Source organism: Drosophila rhopaloa, unplaced genomic scaffold (assembly GCF_018152115.1).
Source record: "Drosophila rhopaloa isolate 14029-0021.01 unplaced genomic scaffold, ASM1815211v1 contig_2, whole genome shotgun sequence".
NCBI classification, from domain to species: Eukaryota; Metazoa; Arthropoda; class Insecta; order Diptera; family Drosophilidae; genus Drosophila; species Drosophila rhopaloa.
In genome coordinates this window covers 8,910,221-8,932,834 of record NW_025335083.1, presented here as the reverse complement: position 1 = coordinate 8,932,834, position 22,614 = coordinate 8,910,221, and the positions used below count along the sequence as shown (strand labels likewise).

Sequence of the window (22,614 nt, the reverse complement as noted above, 5' to 3'; positions counted from 1 at the left end):
CCACAGTTGCTGCTCCTGCTCTTGATTTCAGTTGCCAGCCTTTTGTCCCAGTTCGATTTGGTGTTCAAATTGGAAACGGTGTTATGTGAACTAGATGGAGCATACACGGTGGCCAAGAGGGGATCGAAGGGGGCCAACAGACACATGGCCAAGTGAGACAGAAAGCCGCCGTAGGCACAAACACACACAGGACGAAATGGAAGGACATGGCAGTCAGTCAAGTGTAAGAACAAAGTACTCGAGGGCATATCCCAGGCCGAGCTTAAAGGGGCCAAAATGATTCTGGCACCTGGTCTTTGGATTTTGGGGGAGGGGATGGGGGATTCGAGGTCCTTCAGCCAGCATCCTGCCCGCCCCCCCGTATTGACAGACATAAAGTAGCTTAGTGATGGACAAATAACAAATAGACACGTAACTAAGCTAAGCGCCTGGCAGGACAGCAAACATTGATTTGATTAACTTTTGACAATGACCCAAGAGCCCCGAAAAGGATTGTCCGGTTCGAAATTGGATTAAAATGGGTTAAGAAGTATGCCAGTACATCGTAGTAGTTCAAGAACCCAATCGATTTTGATGGAGTTTTCTACTTCAACATACTTTGTATTGATTTTTGAAAACTATTGAAAGTTTTTAAAAGCAATTACAAATAGAAGAAACTAACCTATTTAATTAAAAATGTCACGATTCTTAGTGATTCGTTTTTATTTTAATTTGGACTTATTCTTTGAGTTTGACTATCTTTTTGGTTGGGTACTCATTTTAGATTTTCCCAATCTTACGACTCCTCATCACGCACACTAGAAAGTTTTTGCTTGTGAAAATTTGCAATTTTCGTTATTGTTTTGCTTTTATGTTTGTCTTTTGATTCGGCTTAGGGGGATGGGGATGGAAGGGGGAGGTGGAGGGGAAGAATCCCTGCGGCGGAGTAAAGTACGTTCGTGTGTGTGAGTCCGGCTCTGATTTCAATTCCGAGTGAGTGTGTGTGCCGGCTTGATTGTGTTTGTATGACAGGGTGTGTGTGTGTTTACTTGGTATTGGCCACTTGGGTATAAATATAATTAAAAGCGGGATTTCATTTTGGATTTTCTTGCCAGTCTCTTCACCTCGAAAGGGGTAAAAGCTGATTGCCAAGAGGCGGGTGGCAAGGGGACCCGAAAAAAGCGAGGGGAAATCCCCACATCGACTGTGTGTTTTTGTAGGGGCATGCGATAGAGCCAAGGATAAGCATCTTATGTGCGTGGGTGTGCCCTGAATGGCTTCCGCAGTAATAAAGTGGCAGCAGTTGAAACAGTTCAGCACGAGCAGTTCGCTTGAAAGGTTCCGCCCAGCCAGAAGGGAAAGATAAGGCCGAAAGGGGAATCGGATGGATAAAAGAGCTGAAAAATTGAAATCCCTTCAAAGCGAAATTATTAACTCCAGCACTCAAAACTAGTTAAACTCTCAGCTTTTTTATGGCATTCATTTGAACTAGTTTTGAGTCCTAGTGTTAATAATTTTGCCTTGAAAAGATTAAAATTCAATGAATTAATCCAATTCCAATGTGAGGAAAGTTACATTTTAAACATTTAATAGCTGCTAAGGAAAAATCCAATAGATTTAAATTAATTTATAGCAAAGGTTCAGCCCATCCAGAAGGGAAAGATAAGACCAAAAGAGGAATTCGATGGATGAAAGAGCTGAACAAATGTAAATCCCTTCAAAGCGAAATTATTACCTCAAAACTAGCTTTTTTTCCAGTATTGATAATAACTTTGCTTGGATGGGATTTCAAAATAATACTAGAATTCTAAAGTATAAAGATTTTCATTTTAATCCTTTAATATCGTTTAAGGAAAAACTCAATAGATCTGACTTAATTTATGGCCAAGCACTAATTACTAATTCCCCAGTACCAAATGCTCCCTAACCCAGAGTGCCATTTAAGCTGCTTAGACTTCTCCTTTTTTGCTAATTCGCCATCATTTTAACTGAACCAAATATCTCAGATTGTTGGGAAGTTCTTGCATTGTCCCACAGCTGGAAAAAATCCGGGTCAGCTGACCTAATCTGGGACAGCGCTTCCGTAGAAATGTCAGACATAAATCATTGAAACGCACGTTGGAAGTTCTGCAGCTCAGCTCTTCGCCCACAAAATCAGAGAGCGGAATGGAAATTGAAATTCAAAGAGCATTCCACATATTTAATGTTTTGCACACGCCATTCAAATCCTGTCCAGGACGCAAAAGAGGCCCAGGACGAAAGGAGGCCAGGAAAACGGAGCTGAACTAACAATTTATGCGCTCAGTGTTCGTTATTTATGATGCGAGCAATTTTGAGGGCGCTGCAAGATGCGAGTTTCGGGCGATGAGCGGTGCTGGCACACAAAAAATGGCACAAACTTGCTATAAAATAAATTAATCTGCCGCACAACACTTGTCAAATGGGCGTGGCCCGCCCTACGCCGCTCCTCCATCCCGCCCCTATACATGTATATATAAATATGTATAGTCTGGCTCATTTGGAGCGCCGTCAGCGTCGTAATCACCATCATCATCATCATCTGGAGCATCTGGCAGGGTATTGTCGTCGGTGCTGCTCGTTTGTCCGCGCTTCCTTCCGCTCTCGCCATGTTTTGTTCATCCGCTGCTGCCATTTTTTATGGCTACCATAAGGTATACTGGATATTTTGGCAGTATAAACGAATTTTGAGCTCTTTTAAAGCTATTGCAACTCTATATAATACTGAAAAAGTTTTAACAAACATACACTTTGTTTAAATTAATATGCACATACAAATGGTATACAAAATAAAAGTAGAATGGGATTAAGAGGGATTTGGTCTAAAAGGAGCATGAGCTATAAATAGTACCATTACGTTTAAATTGGAATTAGTCAGATTGGTAGAACATGTGAACTTGACTCACAGTATAAACACAATAAGCGTTATTTTACATTAAAAACAATGTTATAATTATTCTTTTATTTGATCTTTATTTTTATGTAAACATTTCTTTTCCATAAAGTCTAAAAGTTTTGGTTATTGTTAAATTAAATCCAATTAAATGTTAACAAAAAATAATAAAAACTTTATAAAAATTCTTTTAAATGATAGTAAAATTGCAAATTGTATATCGGAGTAAACACAGGGTATTAAACAGTGTTCAAACCTTGCAGACGTTCTCTTCCAGGTTTTCTTTTTCTAGGGGATTTCCTTCAGTGTCAATGCAACCATTGTTTCGCTTGTTTCGACGCTGCTCGTGATTTTTCTTGGCCTTCCCTGGCGGCTCCGCTTTTCCCCATTTCCCCGTTTTCCGCAACTCTTCACACCAAATGTGTTTACTTCTGCGCCATTTATCTTGCTTTGGCGCCTTGCGACTACAATGTGAGAGTGGGACTGAGAGGGAAGAGGTGCCAGAAAGAGATGGCTGGAGGCCTGGCCTTGCCGTGGCTTTCTTTCCGTTTCTATTCGGCTTCTACCATTCTGGCGGGCTCTGTGAATGGAAAAGTCGGCTGGGAAATTCCGAATGCCGCTGTCCTTGTCGCTCATCTGGCCCTTTCTGTCCTCTCGGTAACAATTTAATTTTCCCCGCATAGTTTTCCCGGCGCTGGCTGCGTTTAATGGCAGGCAAATGTTCACCAGACTGATTATACTTTTTCACTCCGCGAATTAAATATGCAAACGAGCCAAGATTTCTGTTGATTACTAGAGCGAAATTTTGGTGACTGCGTACAGAATTGCTTGGCCTACTTTTTGGGGCAGTTATGCAATCGCAGAGAGAGCGACAGCGATGGCACTACTTCCGGTTGGAGTTACCCCAGTTTTCTTGATTAATAATTCATTATTTAAGTGATCAGTGGCACTTGTAATCGGCTTCCTCTTGTCAAAAGTTTCTTATTTAAGACCTCCGGCACACAACTTGACGATTGAGCAAAGACTTCGTCTGTTTAATAGCTGCCACTAAATCGCTAGTTAAACACAACACAAGCAAACTGGCCATAACTTCTACACAAAGCCAGCGGAAGCAAAATGGATCAACTAGAAGCCACTGAACAGCAAACTTCCCTCGCGGCGTTGTTGACAACTCCACACAATGACAAACTGCACAGGAAACAATTAGTCTGAGTTTTGATTTATAGCCTTTTTATAATACAACAATTCAATTTAAATATAATAAATCTTAACATATATATACTTGCATTATGTTGATCTAATCATTGAGGTACGAGCAATTGTAACGGCGCCTGTAGCGACTGGCGAACCAAAAATTCAGCCTGGATGCCTACTTACTTAAAACAAACCTTGACCGAGTGTTGCCACCTGACCCGATTAATCGATATTTCGAACAGCTGACCCAGGATGGTTATGGAAAGTTCTAGACACCTATCGGTCGTCATATGATATATATTTCCCCCAAAAGCCTCGCTGGTATATATCTGATTCCGGTTACGATCTTCTTATTTCAACCTGCAAGTGAGACAGACGTGCCAGCAGCTTACAAATTTCCCTGTGTTGAAAGGCTATAAGCCGAAATATCATATTGTGAGTGGCATCCAATATTCTAAGTGCGATCCAGCAACCAGTGCACTGTGGTTCCGCCAGAGGCCAAAAATCAAAAAAAGTGATAACAACGAATTGAAAAAAATTGAAAGCAAATTTTCTCTAAAATGTTCAAACTTCTTGATGGCAAACCGGTTTTGTCTGGAAATCTAACGGGACTTTATAAAAATAGAATGTAAAGCGTGATCATGTGTACATTCTTGCAGCGCATCTGTACTTATCAAGAATTTTAACAAAACAAAATTGCGCTTCAAAGTGGTCAAACGTTTGATAGAGTGATCCGATTTTCATCATTCAAAATGCATTTTGAAGTTGAAGGTATTTACTTTAAATGTATATATTAAGAATTAAATAAATCCAACAAATTTTTTAGTGAAACTAAAAAAATCGATTTAATATTTTTTGTGTGTTTTGTGAACGTCTTTTTTATGTTTACCTAAAGTTTTAGTTGTGTTCCCCCCCGATTCCCCCATAGATATTATATTCATTGTATTAATCAGAGTTTTTACTTAATAAAAGTGTTTAAGTCAGCTGCAGAAACTTGCAGATGTGTGTGAAACAATCAATAATCTAACGCATATTTTTATTTCTTCAAGGTCAAACTTGTCCAGCAGAGCCCCTGTGTTTGTTTTGTGTGTTTGTCGTCGCCTTTACTTGTGGTTTACATTGTGTATAAAAACTTCGTAATATTTAAAAATTTTTGTTTTTAACTTTTAATTTCATAGGCAACATAAGTCAGTGTGTGTTGGCACGCCTACATATTTTTAATATACATATAAATACAGACATATTGAATTATTTGCTTTTACGGTCCGACCCATATATTACTGGGCAGAGAAATATTGAAAAAAGGACAATTTAAAATTATTTCCTTCAGTTAATAGCTTGCTTGATGAGACATCCTAAAATTTTTGTATAATTTTGAAGTTACAGCCATTGTAAATTTTTTTAGTTTTTAAATGGCTCATAAATTGTTATTGTTTAATTATTTGTTAAATTTTATTATTTGGGGTTCATTGGTTGGCGGATTTTTTCAACTACAAACACTATTTACGAAGCTTGGTAAAACTTTCAGCACTCTTATGCCATTAAAAGCATTTTTGGCCGCGCTTCCATACAAGCGGAACCACAGTGCAGTGCTAGCCACAAATATCGGCAAGTGAAGTTCGCAGTAAGTGCACTTGCATTTGGCTTAAATTTGTTGCGTGTTTGACCTACAACCTAAATTTACTACAGGTATTAGAAATTTCTGGTGGAAACCGCAGTCAGTATTGCCGCAAGTTGCCGCCGAAGGCGCAACATATTGATTCGGCCAATTAACTGGAGGATTTACCGCCACACAAAAGCCAAAAAAATATCAAGTTACGTGGCACAATCGCTAGGAATGGTTTGCATTACCCTTTTGGTTGCCACATCTGTAATTAATTGAATTGAAATCGCTAGGTTGTGCCGCGGGAGATGATTTGGAGTGATCAGTAACCAGCAATAACCTTATCTACGAGGCAAATATGTGATATTCGAAGTGTAGACCTTGCAGAGCGACCTGAAGACCACAGGGCAGTTTAATTCAACGACATAACCTGGCCCGATGTCCAACGCGCCGCGCATCCGTACAATAGCTAAGTTTCGAGGAATGCGCGCATCCATCTGTGAGGCTGCCGAGGGACAAATAAATCTAGAAAATCCCGGAGTTTAAACCCATTTCTTTGTCAAAGCGCCGCGTGTGTAAACGGTCCTAACCTAGCTTTGCATATCGACCGGTAGGGCTTAACCTCAATGCCTGTAAAACCTAGCCTCGTGATCAATCAGTTTCATCTGTCTACGTACAAGTATAGGGCTAATTTAATCTCAACCAAGCATGATTTAAAAGATCAAAGAGCTTTTGTTTGAAGAAAACCAACGCGTGTCATAAAACCCAAAAAAACAAAGAAAATTAATATGAAAAGAAATGCCATGAAATCCAAGACATTTAAATCGTAATAAGTTTTCGGACTGCCAGGAGGCTACGTCATGTTGAGAGTCAATTATATAAAGTAAATTTAAATAAGAAGTTAATCGAGTCTAAAGTAAAAAGAAAAGCCAAGAAGCGGTATTAATTTAAGAAGCGCTAAGTTTTTGTATGTTTAAGCGAAAATATGTTACTTTCTTTTTAAATTAATCGAGAAAATGCGTTGAAATCGGTACTGGTTAGGGAAATTTATTCGAACCGTTCGCGTATCCCAGAGAAATGAGTGAAAAGTATAATTTTGGTTTAAAAATCCCCCATAGCGAGAAATATCGCCTTTATTTAGATTACAGCCAACTCATCCCGTCCGGAGATCGATCTTCAACGTCGGAGGAAATGCCGTGAGTCACACCTAATAAACCCTTTCATTATGCCTTTATATTTTTATACAAATTTCTCGCCGATTCGTGAAGTGAACAAAAGTCATACAAACATAGCCACTCCGATCTTTAAAAGTATAAAATTAAATAAATTCTTTATAAATTGATTAACACGAAATGTAGATAAAATCGGATGTGAAAGCAAATTTCTGAATGAAGCTAACTTAAATTACAGTCGCCGATTGTTGACTCTTAAAGTCTATATTGTTTTAAATTTGAATTAAAATTTTTTTTTAAGAATGTCTCTCAAAGAAAACCTGAGACTAAATAACATACTGAATTCCTAGAACTAATACAAAACTATTTCTTTAACAATACCTAAAGCAAATGAAAAACTATTTCTTTATGATAAAATTAATATCGATTAAATTCAATATATATTATTATTATTATATTATCTTTTATTATATATATCATTATGAATATTACCTCGCTCTACTTTATCATCTGTATAAATATACTTCTTTTGTAATAATTACTTATCGCTATCCAAAGAAAATTAATTAATAGGGTAAAATTAAATAAAACCATGTATATCTGAACAACTTGAACTGAACTGGGTGTGGTTATAAGCAGCATCTTTAACTTTGGTTTCGGCGATGATATAAATAATAGAAATTTCTTACCAAACGCATTATAATTCATATAAGCCGAATGTTTATTCGTGAAAGTGCAGAAGAGTTCTGTATATTTTAGTTATCTAACTATATACACTGCTGTAGGAGTAATTTATTAGTTTGGCCTTAAGCTTCTTTGATTTGTATAGTGTCAATCTATTCACAGTGTATGTTGCAGAGTTTCACGGATTTTGTAAAGAATCCTGTTGGAATCCATTGTAAATCGCCCATCGAATGACCATTGTTGAGTCGAGTCCAGCGTATGCAGGCAATTTCTCTTTCATTCTTCCATCAATCAGGTCTGTGAAGCACAATTTGTTGGCCAATCAGTCCCCCGTCAAAAATACCTACCCACTCGTTGAAAAATGTGTTGAAAAATTTTAAGCGCAAAATTCCGCTGCTAGGTGGCTGATATAATGTTTTTGGCCGCAGTACGCCATCGGCATCTGGCACTGACAGTGATGCACTGTCCATGAAGTCTGCGGAAAAGTCCTGGCCCAAATTCTGCACCTAATGGCGGGGGCGCATTCATATTTATTAACTTGGCCAGCACGAAGACCCTGACCCAAAGCGTATGCGGCGAGTCAGCAACTAAAACTGACCCTGCTGACAAATCTCACTTCAATCAACGGGGCGGGACCGTGGGGCCACGGAATTGGGAGGAAATGCGGAACGGGTATCAATCAATAGCCATTGATTCGAGCCAGTGGGCGGGACTTGGTCTCGTTGGCGCCAATTAAGTGCCCATAAAAAACGAGCTCGAGCGCTGCCAGTTTGCCGCTTGTTGCCCGATTGTCTCAACAGCCAGTGCACGTGTGTGTGCTGTGCGGGCATTCGTGTTTTTCCTCTTTTCCTCAAAGTGTGGGGTCTCCAAGTGGCCGTTAGGGGAATTCAAGCCTCGCAGCCTCAGAGGAGACGGTTCCAGCTGCCGATTCTCCTAGCTTTAAAGCGCCTTCGCTTTAAGTGTTTGGTATTTACTTTAATAAACAAAATTATTGAATAAATTCAAATTAAATAAAATGTATGGTTTTGTTCGTTTTTATCCTTTATTTAAAAAACTTTCAGCAAAAATAAGCTCCCGAGTATTTTCAAAATCTGACTTCCAACTATTGTTTTCGGATTTTGCGCAAGTAAAAAAGTAAGGAATTCACGTCGATTGGACCAACACTGCGCACTTAAAATGTACTTTACATTGAACGCAGCACTCAGATAAAAATAAAAAGCACTGGGCAACAAATATTCAAAAATATACAACAATATGAACTTTTTGTGGTATAATTAAAATCTCAAAAGCCATTATTCTTACAAATGTTTCTATCAAAGAAATCATCTCTGGGAACACCCCCAGATTAACAGTAGCATCGCTCCCCTGGCAGTGTAGTGCAAAATGTTTGCCCAAGGAGCCAGCCACTCTCAAGTACTTCACATGCCCCATGATTCTGTGGGATGGGGGGATGGGGAGGTAGGGGGCAAGTGGGGGAAGGGAGAAAGGAGAAAGGCGAGATAGTGCCGGAGAAGTGTGTCAACTCAACCCACGGCAGTCAACATAGGGCTCATGTTCTGTAGTGTTGCGTACTTTTTGGCGCCTCAAATGTTTGCTCGGTTTTGGGCGGGGGCGTGGCCAGTCAAGTTGAACAGGGCAACATGCACCAGCATTAAAGCTACTTTGCATTTCTGTTGCACATTTTCGCCCCGAGCTGCGGCAGCCAGGCCAAAACCCAAATGTAATTAGCAAATGGAAGTGGCAGTTGGTTCCTCGAAAACCAAAATAAATGTACCATTCGCAAACATTGTAGGGTAACCTGGCATTTTTATTAATTAAATTTACTGCCATTGCAGCATAGGGAGTTACGCTTATCGGTTATCTATAATACTCTTCGACTCTATTTTACCATGAGATCTTAAAACATTGAATATTTGTGGGACAAAGTACCACAATAAAGTAAAAGTTCATAAAGCTCTAAATTCTTCTTAACTCCTGCTGAACATAATTATAATAGTCTCTGAACACCAAAAGCAATACTTAAATTTCGTCTTTACAAATTAATATTCACATTTGTAAGGGCCGGAAACAATAATACTTATGAGTTTTAATAATGACAAATATTTAAGAGCTAGTCTAATAACAAAAAGAATACAATAATAAAAGTGACCATTAACTTAATTGAACAATGCAGAGGACGTCTTCACCCATTTCTTTGTTAAATCCCCTTTTTATTTTGAGATCAAACTAAGGTGAGGCCATTTCAATGATGTACATTTATTTTTAGACTCAGACTTAAGCCTGCCCCCAGGGTCCTGAGTCTCCTCCCAGGCACATTGACCTTTTCCGCAAACAGGAGAAAGCTCGTCCTACTCGGTTTGTGGTGAGAGGAAAATAGGCAGGAAATGGACAGAAACAGGACGGAGCTGGTCAACAGTTGCCCTTGGGCAGCTAAAGACGTAATTCGCAAATTGACTGACAATCATGGGGCGTTACGGGGCATGAAGCACCTACCGGTGCTCTCGAGCGGTTTGCATTTTGATTGGGTCGAACTCAAATTCTGCCTAAGCAGATTTGACAGTTTGTTAGGTCGCTCCGGGCGGATAGCTTTCCCCCAGGTTACTGCGATACTCGTTATCTTCCCATCCGTGAGCTCGTTTTTATGCCTGTAATTTCCAGCTTTTTTTATTTTTCGCACTGCCTTTACCGCATTTGTCTTACTTCTACTGTTTCATTCGGAATTGCACACTTTATGGCTGGCTCTAAAAAAAAAAGGGGACGAACTCGCTTATTACTTTAAGTAGCTTCTAAGCCAACAAAAACGAGTGAATGGAGGGCTAGACAACAAAGAAGCTGCCAAGGAAAATCAGGGAAAGCGGGGAGCACAAGGCAGAGAACATTTAAAGTCGCCGCAAAGTCGGGCTGAAAAGCAGCCCAAAAACGTGCCACGGACTTAACATTTTTATAGGAGAGAGTGCTCTGCATAAAGGTATGTTACTCTCTTACATTTCCTCTGTTACCCGGTAATTTCTGTAACTCTACAGCAATAAATAATAAACAAATATTGGGGAAAACAAATTCAAATTCATTCAATAGATCTAAAATGTTTAAAGTTGGATAAATTTATTATAAAATTGTTGAGGTTCAATAATTGTTTTTGAGGGGTTGAATTTAACAGAGCACAACGGTTCTGTAAGTTAACATTAGCGAAGACAACCACCGCTTGAATGTCGCTAGCTCGCATGCGATAATGCTTATTACAAGGACATGCAAACTTTAAACACTTACCAATTGCTTATTAACATTTAAGGCTCATTTTAATAGTTAATTATAACTATAACTTTTTCTACATGAGTTTTTTGTAAATATATTATTACCAAAACATTTTGATTTTGTAAAGGGTATGAAAAATACTACATCAGATAGAGGTAATAATAATATGTTATTATGTTATCAGAAACCTGTAGAAAATGTAATGCATTGCATTTTCTTCTCGTTTTTGAAAATATAATATCATATTATTACCTCCTAATCTCGTTTGCCACTTGGCTCAAGGCAACTACAATTTGGAGCCATCAGCAAGGGGAGGGAATATTCAAAACGCCGGTCCCAAAATGTAATTTCCTCCTACATAATAATTATAAATATTATTCCAATTTTTCAAGACCCCGCCCCGCTGTCGAGCGGCTCTCGAGGAAAAGTTATCCACTCATCTCGCATGTCTAACGAGCATAAACGAGCCACCAACTCACGCAGACAAGGCCAAGGCAAATGGCTAATGCGTGTGGCAGAGTGGCGGTGTGGCAGAAGGGCGCATTTGGGTGCACGGGGCGTATGGATATGGATTCGCATGTGGGCGGGGTTCAACCCATCAGCAGACAGCTGTTGCTGGCAGCCAAACACCGAATCTGGGGAGTCATTCGGGCGGCTGATTGCGCCATCTTCTGGTTTATATTTTTACGGTATTTTAATTTAATGCCTGTTGACATTTGGTTACACCGCCAGGACAACAATGTCCTGGTCCGCACCTTGCTCCCGCCCCAATTACAAAACTTCCAGGCTGTGAGGTTGCCTTGACAGTTGTTGCGCTACATTTACTCGCAGATAAATTGTTAGGTTTCCTTCTCCCAGCGCCCATTTCCAGCTGATGGGACACTTGTGGTTGAGTGGTTCAGTGGTTCGGTGGCTGGTGCCTCCCAAGAACCCTACACTTAATAATATTTTTCGTATGCATGACAACGACTGTAAATTGAGTTGCGCAAGTCGAGGAGGTAGGAGTTTGCTCATTAGTCCAATTTTTTGGGCAGACACGTAAATTGTTTTGAAATAGGAGGCAACCAAATGGAAACATTTGTCAAGACTAATTAAGGCTTGGGAAAACGACACATATAATTGCATGTAAATCTCTGAAAAAGAAGTGTGGAAATAAACAGAACTGAAGTAAACTTCAGCAGATTAAAGTATTTAGGAAGATAGTAAAACATTGGAAATACTTTTGGTGAAAAGATTACATAGGTCATTTTAAATTACAATATGGAAAATCCACTCAATATTTTGACAACCTTTACTAAGAACAGCTAAGGTAAACACGTTTAACAAATAAACATGTACATTTAATGATTTCTGTGTAAACATTTAAGTTAAGTGTTTATGCTTAAAAATAAATGTCGAAACATATTTTAAATTTAGCATTGTCAAGAAATGCATTACAATTAGAGAACAAAACAAAGTCATTGTTGGATTAAAAATCAAATAATATTCTTTATTAAAAAAAAAAAAAATTTTCTTATTATATCTTCAATGTTCTTAAGGAATGCCTTTCATTGAAATGTATGGCCAATTTACATTTTACGGTGTCGGCCTCGAGAAAGTGCAACAAAATCTATTCACCCAAATCTTCTGCACTTCCTGGCATGTAAACTCAATTTGCATTTGTATCACGAAAATGAAGATTAATCTGAGAAGTGCACAAGTCAACCGAATGGAAATTTTCAGAGTGACGATGATGACGTTGGTATAGAAAAGTGCATTATTGCTTGGCCAAAAGGTCAAAATGGTCGTAATTAATCACTTTAGGGGCAAGGAATGCCTTCGGCTCTGCGGTCACACACACACACGTGTTTGTGGTAAACCTTAAGCTAAAGTCAAGTAATTCCTTTTGGCCATAAAAATCATGGGCCAAGTTAAGACAGGAATGCGGCAAAAGGGAGGGCAATGTTGTGCTGTGTGCAGCACATAAACGTTAAGCTCATAATCCATTTAATTGATTTATGTATACACGTTTTAATGCAGCTACGAAACAGGAAACTAGTTTAGTCACGTCCCTTCACCCAGAGGCGTGTAAAATGCATTAGCTTCGCTTAATTAATACCGAAACGATTGCCTTAAGGACAATTCTCACCTTACCAACTAGGGAAACGTTCGGTTTAAATTTAATCCCCGACAATTATTTCAGAAATTTCGGTACAATTTTAATTAATATTTCCGCTCTACGCCCATCCCACCCAAATATGCAAAACGACGGTTGGAAATTACTGCCGTAACAAGGAAACAAATTAGCTCCTGACCACGGGAAACCAACCAAATTATGTTGATTTGTTTCCCATTTTGCGAAATATTTCAAATATGCCATCGGTTTTTGTGGGTGGCAGGATAAGTGGGGGATTTGTGTGGGTTGTGGCATGTCATGTCCTGATAACGTTGTTGCGCTTTTACTCATTAACATGCGAAATTGGACCGAATATGGAAATGAGTTAGTTGGATTAAATTGATTCTGAACAGGGGATTAAAAGATACACAAGTCAAAGCAAAACTGGACAAATTTCGTTTCCCAATAACAATGAACATTTGTTACGAAGCTGAAAAATGTAATGCATATATTTATATTTATTTTGTGAATGCTTTTTAAAAAGGGAATTTACCTAAGCTTTTTTATAATGCATTTCAAAAAATAGTTCAATTTACTTAGCTTTATGCATAAATGGAAATTGCTTTTAGTCGAAGTAAAATTTTTATTAGAATCAAATCGAAAAATCGTTTTATCTTCATGGAACATTGATAGACTCAACGGCGAATGCGGAAACCACAATGACAACATCTGAACATGCAGAATTTACATATCAATATGGTAAGCCCAACCCAAAGCACCTAAAAATAAGTTAAGCCAAAAAGCGCCAAAAGTATGCTAGTAACGAGCCACCACCCACAAACTCATACAAACAAAAAAAGGGAGACACAAGCGACAGTTCAGCCAAAAAAATGGAAATAACTGAGGAATTTTTATTTATACAGTTGCCAGGTTTTGGTGTAAAACGACAAACAACGGCAGGAGACGGCACAGAAAAAAGAAGAAAAAACAACAATTTCTAGGAACTCAGGAACCCAAAGAAATGCAAACAACAAACCCACGAACTAAAAGCGCATTTCGAAAATCGAAAAGACCCCAAAGAGCCACAAATATGCAACCGCAACAAACCAGCTCAAAAGCCACGCCCCCCACACACACACACACCTATGTGGGAGTGTGTGCACGAGTGTGTGTGCGAGTGTGTGTGGCTAGCGAGATAAATGCACGGAACGCGCACAATTAAATATTCAGAGCGAATATTTTTTTGTCGGTTTTCGCCAGTTGCCATTGCAGTTGAGTACCAACCACGCAACCAACTAACCGAAGATAAATAAAACAGGGATAGTAAGCATTAAATACTCTCTCGTATTTGTAAACTACGTTTCTTCATTTGATTGCCTCTTGCTACTGCCATGTCATCTAGTTATCAGATAGAAAAAAATTTTTCTTAATATAAAATAGTTTTAAATATGTAAATTCTTCTCGTCACGTTTTAAAGAGTAACTGTCAAAAGGTATTAAAGAAATTATATTCCTGAAATGCAAAATGCCCAAAGTAAAAAGTTTCTTCTGGAAATGTTGTTCCAACACGTAAAGTCGGGAAAAATATGCTCTTACCAGATGCAATGCATCAGTTACAGCAACATTTCGGATAAATTACGGAAAGGTATGCATTTAATTATTCTGCAAGCAGAAAGTTGTTTTTTCATAAAGCGAGTTTAAAGTTATTTATTGGTCTATAAAGTCTCTTTAATAAAAAAGGGGTTAACAACGTACTTGTCATAATCAAATTATAAAGCTATAAAATTATATATGGTTATTAAGAGCAGTAACAGGTGAAATTTAAATTATTAAAATAAAGATGAAAATGTCTTGAAAAACTACCAAAATATCTTTATCTAAAGAAAAGCAGCTTAAAACCTAATTTAATGCATATTAGACTTTGCATTAAGGTTTAAAGATATGATTTTGTGCAGTATCCACTAGTTATTTGTAAACGATTTTGCAATCCAAAAGGCTTTGCCGCACACTGTAAACACGGACATGAAATGAATATCCCGCTCGCAGGCTTTGTGGGAAATCGACTGGGAAAAAGCCGAGCAAGCTGCTTGCGGGGCATGTGAAAAGAGTCGGAAAAGCGGAAAAGCAGCAGGCCCAGCTGTCAAAGGCACAGGTACAGCCGTGTGTCCGGGATCTGCATATAGCATATAGGAAAGGGACTCCGAGCTGCTGTCAGAGGAAGAGGCTCTCCAAAGTCGATGACGACAATGATGGCGGTGATGATGACAGCGATGGCGTGGCGGATGCGGTTTCCGTTTCCGGTTTGCGGTCCAAGGCTGGAAAAGCGTACTGCTCCCCAAGTACCCACATTGCCCACACTAAGCTGTGTCCATTTGCTGTTATCAGTCGTTAACATGTACAATTCGGCTTCGCTGCCTTTGGGAACATTTTCTGGTATTTGTGTATCCATTTTGTGTGTTGAAGTTTTCCCATTTAAATGCGACAACTTCCTGGCCCTTGAATTGACACTGGCCCACCAGTTCCGCACCGACCACTCTTGGCCCTCTGGGAAAAGTTGCTCGGGTGCATTTCCTGTTTCTAAATGTTGCATTTCCTCTGCTTCCCTGGACACTGGGCAAAGTTTTCGGGCTAAACTTATTTTGATGATTAAGTGGGCCAATTTCGGGTGCTAAGCCAATAAGCGTAGCTGCAGGGAAACGACTTTGCTGGCAAAAAGGTTTAGTTAAAGACCAAAACAAAGCCCCGAAAAGAAGCGCACATGGATATGCAATTATTTTCCACACTGGTTAATGCCTTAATTGCATTTTCCTAACGATGCTTGAACATCTCATATTTTCATTATTATTACTTTTTCAGCTCTGACAAAGAAAGAGGGTCGAAAATATGCACTCACACATGGACATAAACAAGAATAATCAAGAGAGAGCGAGGGGTGCCGGGAGGTTCGTCCAGTTTGCAGTTGCACCATGGCGTATACGTAATTTGCATTACAATGAACCCGACAGACCCCTTTACCCCCCTTAACCCCCCTCGCCATTCGTTCATAGCTGCAAGGTGTATAATTTTGATAGCAATTCTACAAAGGCCACAGGACTGCGGTTGGAATGGGGCACCATTGAGAATGGGGCCTGGAGATTGGGGATGGCTGGAAGATTGCAGGGGCTGGCTGAACGCTGCATTTCAATTGGAATAACAATAATTGTTTGCAGCAGCCACAGCAACTGGAGCCCCTCCCCACGCCTCCAAAATACCCCTCCACGCCCCCATTGTATCGCTTTGTTTTGTGGGTTGGCAATTCTTGCTCTTCTGGCGCTTTCATCTCCTCAATTTCTCCCCCCACTTTTCCCGGCATTCGCATGGAAATGGCAGGAGCGGATGTTGAGTGTCAGTGACTGCCACGCCCCCATTTGAGTGGCGCCTCCCCAGACCGGCTATCTAACCTTTTGTTGCTCGGAAAACCACTTGGATTCAGTCCAACACATACGAATGCACAGAAAGTTTCATGAGCAATTAAATATAATGCAAAACAAATAAATTTAAGTAGCTGAATGTGAAGCAATATTTTATTTAGTAATTTATAATGCTACAAAGGAGTAAATTTAGTGTTGTTATATTAAATACGAATGTGAAATGTATCCTCTTTTTTAATATTAAGTTCAAAAGTTCTTTGAATTTGGCACAAGGTTAATGCTAAGGTAACTAATATACAAGGTCATAAATTAAATTTAATTGGAATTTCACTTTTAATATTTAATTAAGAGCATTAAAATATTTTCAATTTAAAGAGTTACTAAATATATAATGGCTTAAAGTATTTATAAGCAATATAATTAGTAGGAAAACGCCAACCAGCGATTTTAAGTTCCTTTCGCCTCTCAATAATTAAGTATCTTTAAGAGATATGCTAAGTAAGTTCTTTTAAATGTCACTTAATCGGACTTAAGCAGTTTATCGCGCTTATTCTGTAGCAGCTCCCCTCCTAACCCCGCTTAACCCTTTGCTTACCTCTGGCTGCGAAAATGTTTTTCCGCACTTCACGCTCTAAGTGATTTTCAATTATGAAGGCGACAGATGGGGAAGGAGGTTCGCTGGGGGGAACTACAATAACTGAGGGAATCGCAGGGACTGGAGACAAAGTTTCACCTGCCGAGGGGAATGCAAAAAATGTCTTGCATAAAAAGTTTTTAATTGCCATGTGCTCTTGGCCAAAAAAAGAACGAGTCGAAGGGGGAGCTGGCTTGTTGCAGTAATTAGTTGGGCCCGTGCTTCAAGTTGCGAATTACGCCATAATTATGCACAGCCAGCGACACTCTGAAGGAGTTGACTGAGCCATCAAGGGCTCACTACCCGCACCCTCTGGAATTCCCCCCCTCCCCACCGAACCTCAGGCATCGCAAAGTCTAACCACAACAATTGGCCAACAAGTTGTCGCTGGTCAACAGTTCGCACAACATAAGCCCAGAAAAAAAGGATACAAAATATTTGCTTAAAACATTAAGTTGGTCCCCAGCAAGGAATCGAGCTGGAACGTGTGAAAGTGTAACGGTTTGAGTGGAATGCAATGGTGGCAGGAGTGGAACACTCCGTTTCTCTCGGGAAAAGGACTCGTCGAAGAGCAACAAGATGGAACAGTCGCCGGCAATTGCAGCTGCCTTGTATTCTTGGACTCCTGTATTCTGGTCATAGACCATTTTCCACTATTGTTATGCCAGATTGCTGATGATGGGTGGCGGAGTGGCGACAGAGAGGGGGGGTGACAAGGACGACAAGGGTTGTGGGCGGGGGGGGGGTTGGACGGACATGACTGATAAGCGTGGCAGCGACGCTGTCAAAGGTTGTGATTGATGCACACAGGTTGTAGCTGCTGTCAGGACAGTGGACATTGAATGCGAATGACTATCAACTGCAATTGAGACGTGTCCCGAAGGACAACAAACTAAGTGCCGACAGGTTAATAGTGATTACCATTAATCTAGTGCAATGCAAATTTATTTATTATTTGGTACATACAGTTTAAATTTGGAAAAGAAGAGAGTCGGAGATTGGCCAATATACAAAAATATATCATTTAAAATATTATAACCTTTAACATCAAGGTTATGTTAAAACAAAAAATCTGAAGAAGCATTTGTGGCTCTCTTGTGTTTGGTTTCTTATTCCTTTTTCCCATTTCTTATTGTTTTTTGAGCTCAATCTTTAACAAATACAATTAATTCGTTCGTTTGATAATCGAGATATTAGAAACTATACAAAGAGCCACCATATTTATTACGCAGGCTTATGTAAAGTTTATAATTTTGTGATCAATGTTCAAAGTCAATTAATATTTATGAAAAGTACTTACTAAAGGCTATTTTATTAAGCTAAAAAATAAAGTCTAATTTGTTAAGGTGATATGATATCCAAGCATGATATCTAAGCATTAAAGTTTAAAAAACCATTTAGAAAGTTTCTCAGAGCCCATTATGTTGGGAAAAATTGTATACATATGTTCAATACGGTGGTACTTTGGGGGTACATTTTGTATATTTTTTACTGCTGATATTCCTCACCTTTACTTTTTGTTAGGACGAAATGTTGGAAGCTCCACTGTACTATAATTGCTGTTGGTCTTTCACCTTTGCCACTGTCAGCGCACTAACTGTAAACGATGTTTTCTCGATGAAGCTCAACTGCACTTGCACATGCACACTCACCTGAAGACACCGCCATTCCGACACATCCGAGAAAACCGACGGAAGAAGTGTGTGCGTGTGTTGAGCCTCGGTTCTCGGCAGGCGGTTTGTTTTCCTCTGTGGCACTAATGTCTTTTTCTTGCTCTTTTTTGCCTGCCCACTTGGCCTGTGGCACTTTGTCAATTCACAAACAAAAACGAATTGCACACAGGATTATCGAAGAACACACATACGCACAGGTGTACTTTTTCACTTTGCATTTCATGGTGCTGTTTTTTATTTCTTGGCCAAACAGCAGGAGGCCTTTTCAGAAGTGTGTGCACTGAGATGTAGGTGAATAATTCTTTTTATAAGTAAAAAGTGTAAAATACTCCACAATAGTTTTTCAGCCACTCAAGTTTAAGCGCTGTTTAAGGTATATTTTAATATTTATAGAATTTCTAGAAACAAACTTATACAGCGCACAGTAGAATATTTCTAGTAGAACTACTTTTTGTGACAGATCTAAGCATCCGTTAGTCAAAAGTAATATTTAGTGTGATTCATTTTTTAGTCTGCAACAATATATATATTTTGGAGTTCAAAATGGAGGAGGAGCCGTTGGCCCCCATTGAGGTGCAGAAGAAACCATGTGGCGGGATCACTCCGCCGCCCATTTACCAGAAGCTGATGGTGGAGAACCTGACCGTCATCCGACCGCCCATCCTGAAGATCTACTATTGGGAGAGCTTCGACATACCGGGGTGGGATGTGAATTGCGTCGATGCGAGGTTGCACATATTCTGACCTTTCCTTTTGCCCCATCCAGCCTGAACAGGAAGCTGCGCTCGAACAAAGCAGAGCATGAGCACACGATCTCGATCCCCATCCGCCAGATCCACAGCCAACCACTGAAGATCGTCTACTGGCTGCGCAACCTCTCGCCGAGGAAAGCTACTCTAACTCTGAAGCGGATCCAGAACTGCCAATGCCAGCCGCTGAAGACCCAAGTCGGATTCAACCAGTTTCGCCAACTATTCCACTGTCCACACCGCAGACTGATCCACATCAACCAGGAGATCCTGGCCATCAAACCAGACGAGGTGGTGGCCCTCACCGTCACGGCCTTCTTCTTCCTCTACGGCGAACACCTTCTCACCTACGAAGTCCTGTAAGTCATCACAGAAAGTAGCAGATCACTTTCAACTTGGCTTTGTGGCACTTGCATCTTATACTTTATTTTGTATGGAGAAAGATGTACTTTAAATTTTAGTTCGTAAAACACTTGGAAACAAATTGTTTGCTTTAACGCATTTTCATACGGAAAATAACTTTTCAAAAACATTACACAAAAAATATTGGACACTTAAAGCCCTCGAGTAACAAACATGTTTTGATTATCTGTGTTCTAAATGCTTGTAAAAACGGCAACCATAAGTTCAGCATTTTTCGATTTTATTTGAACTGTATATCTGTAGTTAAAAAAGCATTTTTATGAGTGTTTAAGTGCCAATTTAATCAATTTAATTACAATTTTACAATTTTTTAGCACTGAAGACAAACGTAAGTTCCTTTGGCATTTCCATTTGGAGATCTCCGCCTTCGATCCCGAAAAGTGTCTGCTCACCAAGGAGCTGCTGCCGGTAAACATAAAAAACTATTACCATGTGACCCAGCCGTTATGGGTGCAGAACATCACGATGTCCCACCTATCGTTCTCCTTCGCTTCGAGGGATCGCGGTCTTAAACTGCTCAATATGAATCTGACCGTGCCGCGCCAGAGTGTGTGGCCCCTCCTGGTGGACTACCGACCCCTGGACTACGAAAATGAGGTAACTACTTGGAACTGAAATTAAAACAGAATATTAAACGAGTTTTTTGAGTGTATAATGATTTGCAATATCTCTTGCAGGCTGAGATTGTTATGTCCTACGAAAATGCCAAAGCTCGCTACAAGATCAAGGCGCGAGGGGTGCTCATAGATGAAAAGGAGCAGACGGACATGCCTTTGAAGGAACGCGAATGCGCCGACTTCCTGCACGTCATCTATCCCAACAGGCTGAGCTTCGAGGTCTGTCTAAGGGAAGAGCGGACGCAGCTCGTCAATGTCCACAACTACGGACAGAAGTGCATGGAGTTCCGCTGGCAGAGGTGAGTTGCAAACAAGTTTTCTTTAGAATTTATTGCGGGTAGGAGTAGTTATACATAACCAGTTGAAAATTGTTTTATAAGCTAGAAACATATTATTCTCAGAAACTAAATTTGTATATCACACAGGGCACAATTTAATTTTATAATGTAACTGGAAATGAAAGATCTTTTTAAGTATTTAGTCCATTTAAAATGGTTTCTGTCTAAAGAACCAATTCTACATTCTAGACTAGCATTCCTACGGCTGCCAAAACTTTAAATGATGTAAAATAAGACAAGACTGTATTTTATCCATGAATGTATTTTCAGCTACATAATCAACGAGTTCTTCTCGGTGGTCTTCAACCCACCCATTTTCCGCCTCAAGGCGCACCACTCGAAGCTGTGCGAGATCAGGGTGTCGGTGTTCGATCGCCTGGTGCACTTCCGGCGCATTCCCATCGTGCTGGAGGTGCACCGCATCCTGGACCGCGCCACCCTGATCGCCAAGCAGGAACTGGAGGAGGTCGAGTCCATCGATGATCCCAAGTGGAAGGAGGACAGCTACTTGGAGCACGTCTATCTGCACCTGAACATCCGGACGAACGTGAAGCCAGCGTTGGACACCGCCGAGGAGTTGGAGCCCGGCGATAAGATTGATCCCACGGCAGGTCCAGATCCCTGTGCTCAGTTTGGTCCTGGAACTCCTCCCAGTGGAGTGGGATCGGGAGATGCTCCTACGCCAACCCCTTCGCTGACCGAGGAGCAGCGCAAGGAGGCCGAACGCAAGGAGCTGATCAACCGTCTGGTCGCCAAAAACAAGCTCAATCCCAACGAGGTCATCGAGCTCAGCATGGCCATTGACCAGAGGATCACCATTTTCGAGAAGCTCTTCTGGAAGTATCTCAGCAAGTCCAGGTTCATGCGCATCAATTCCGAACGCAGGCGGCAGAAGGTGGTCAAGACCTACGAGCAAGTGGTTTGCCTGGATGAACCGACGCCCCCGGAGATAACTACGGATATAGATCGAAAGTAAGTGGTTTACCTTTTCAGTTAGTTCTCTACATTGAAGAGATGGTTGGCCTTTTTAAAACATAAAACTTTTTAACATTTTAAATAAAGAACTCAAACTATAACTTAAGCAGGAAGATCATTTTGGCATTTCCAGTTTTTTTTTAACGTAACTTTTTAACGAACTAAAAATAATTTTTGTTTGATCTTAAAATGAGGTATTTAATCCAACCTAAAGTTGAAAAATATTCCGTATTTTTACATCTCATTTTTAATAAATTATTAGGTAACAAAAATAACTAATAAAACAAAATTAAAGTCAGTAAAAAATATTAAGAGGCTTAAGATTCAATATCCTTTAAAACTTTATAAAATAAAAGATCAATACTAATTCCGTTTATTTTTATAACTCATTATAAATTGTAATACATTTTTCTTCTATTCCAGCCACATCATAGATATATTGTCCCGACTGATGCAGGAGGCCATCAACGACTTGGCCAAGAACTGGGTGTTCATCCCGTCGCAGTACTACGAGCGCAACCATTAACTGTTCCCACCGTTAACTAAAAGCTTTGCAATTGCACCACCAATGTTACGCCTTAATTTATGTAAGACTTCGCACGAGTTGAGGACCAACGCCTTTGCTTTCCGTTACGAACGTTTGGCCGGATTTATGTGTCTGCATGAAGGCTTTTAGGGTTTTCCACGCAGACAGGGGGCGTGGCAGGGGGCGGTCTGTAATGGTCAGACGGTTAAACGCGAGTATTTATGTTTAGCGTTTGCTTTTAGTTTGTGTGGGAATATTTGCAAGTGGTTAAATACTCGCCAATTAAGATTCTTATAATTGTCGCTTGAGTAGCCTTATTTTCTAGGTTGGTTAATTTGGGGTACTACTATTGCTAAATTTTGTAGTATTTAGAATTGAGT

General features: G+C 39.9%; 1 protein-coding gene across 2 annotated transcripts; it reads left to right on the top strand.

The window, feature by feature from the left end:
* Window positions 1-6,800: 6,800 nt before the first annotated feature.
* LOC108044885 lies at window positions 6,801-22,277 on the top strand. 2 transcript variants are annotated; one of them, XM_017124046.1, is made up of 7 exons: window positions 6,801-6,883; window positions 19,118-19,307; window positions 19,373-19,714; window positions 20,093-20,375; window positions 20,456-20,694; window positions 21,004-21,705; window positions 22,132-22,277. In XM_017124046.1, the coding sequence occupies exons 2-7, from the start codon at window positions 19,150-19,152 to the stop codon at window positions 22,232-22,234; spliced, it is 1,827 nt and encodes a 608-aa protein (XP_016979535.1). In that variant the 5' UTR covers window positions 6,801-6,883; window positions 19,118-19,149; the 3' UTR covers window positions 22,235-22,277. The 2 variants fall into 2 exon arrangements, with proteins under 2 accessions (XP_016979535.1, XP_016979534.1); XM_017124045.1 differs by lacking the exon at window positions 6,801-6,883 and having other exon boundaries at window positions 19,106-19,307.
* Window positions 22,278-22,614: the final 337 nt, after the last annotated feature.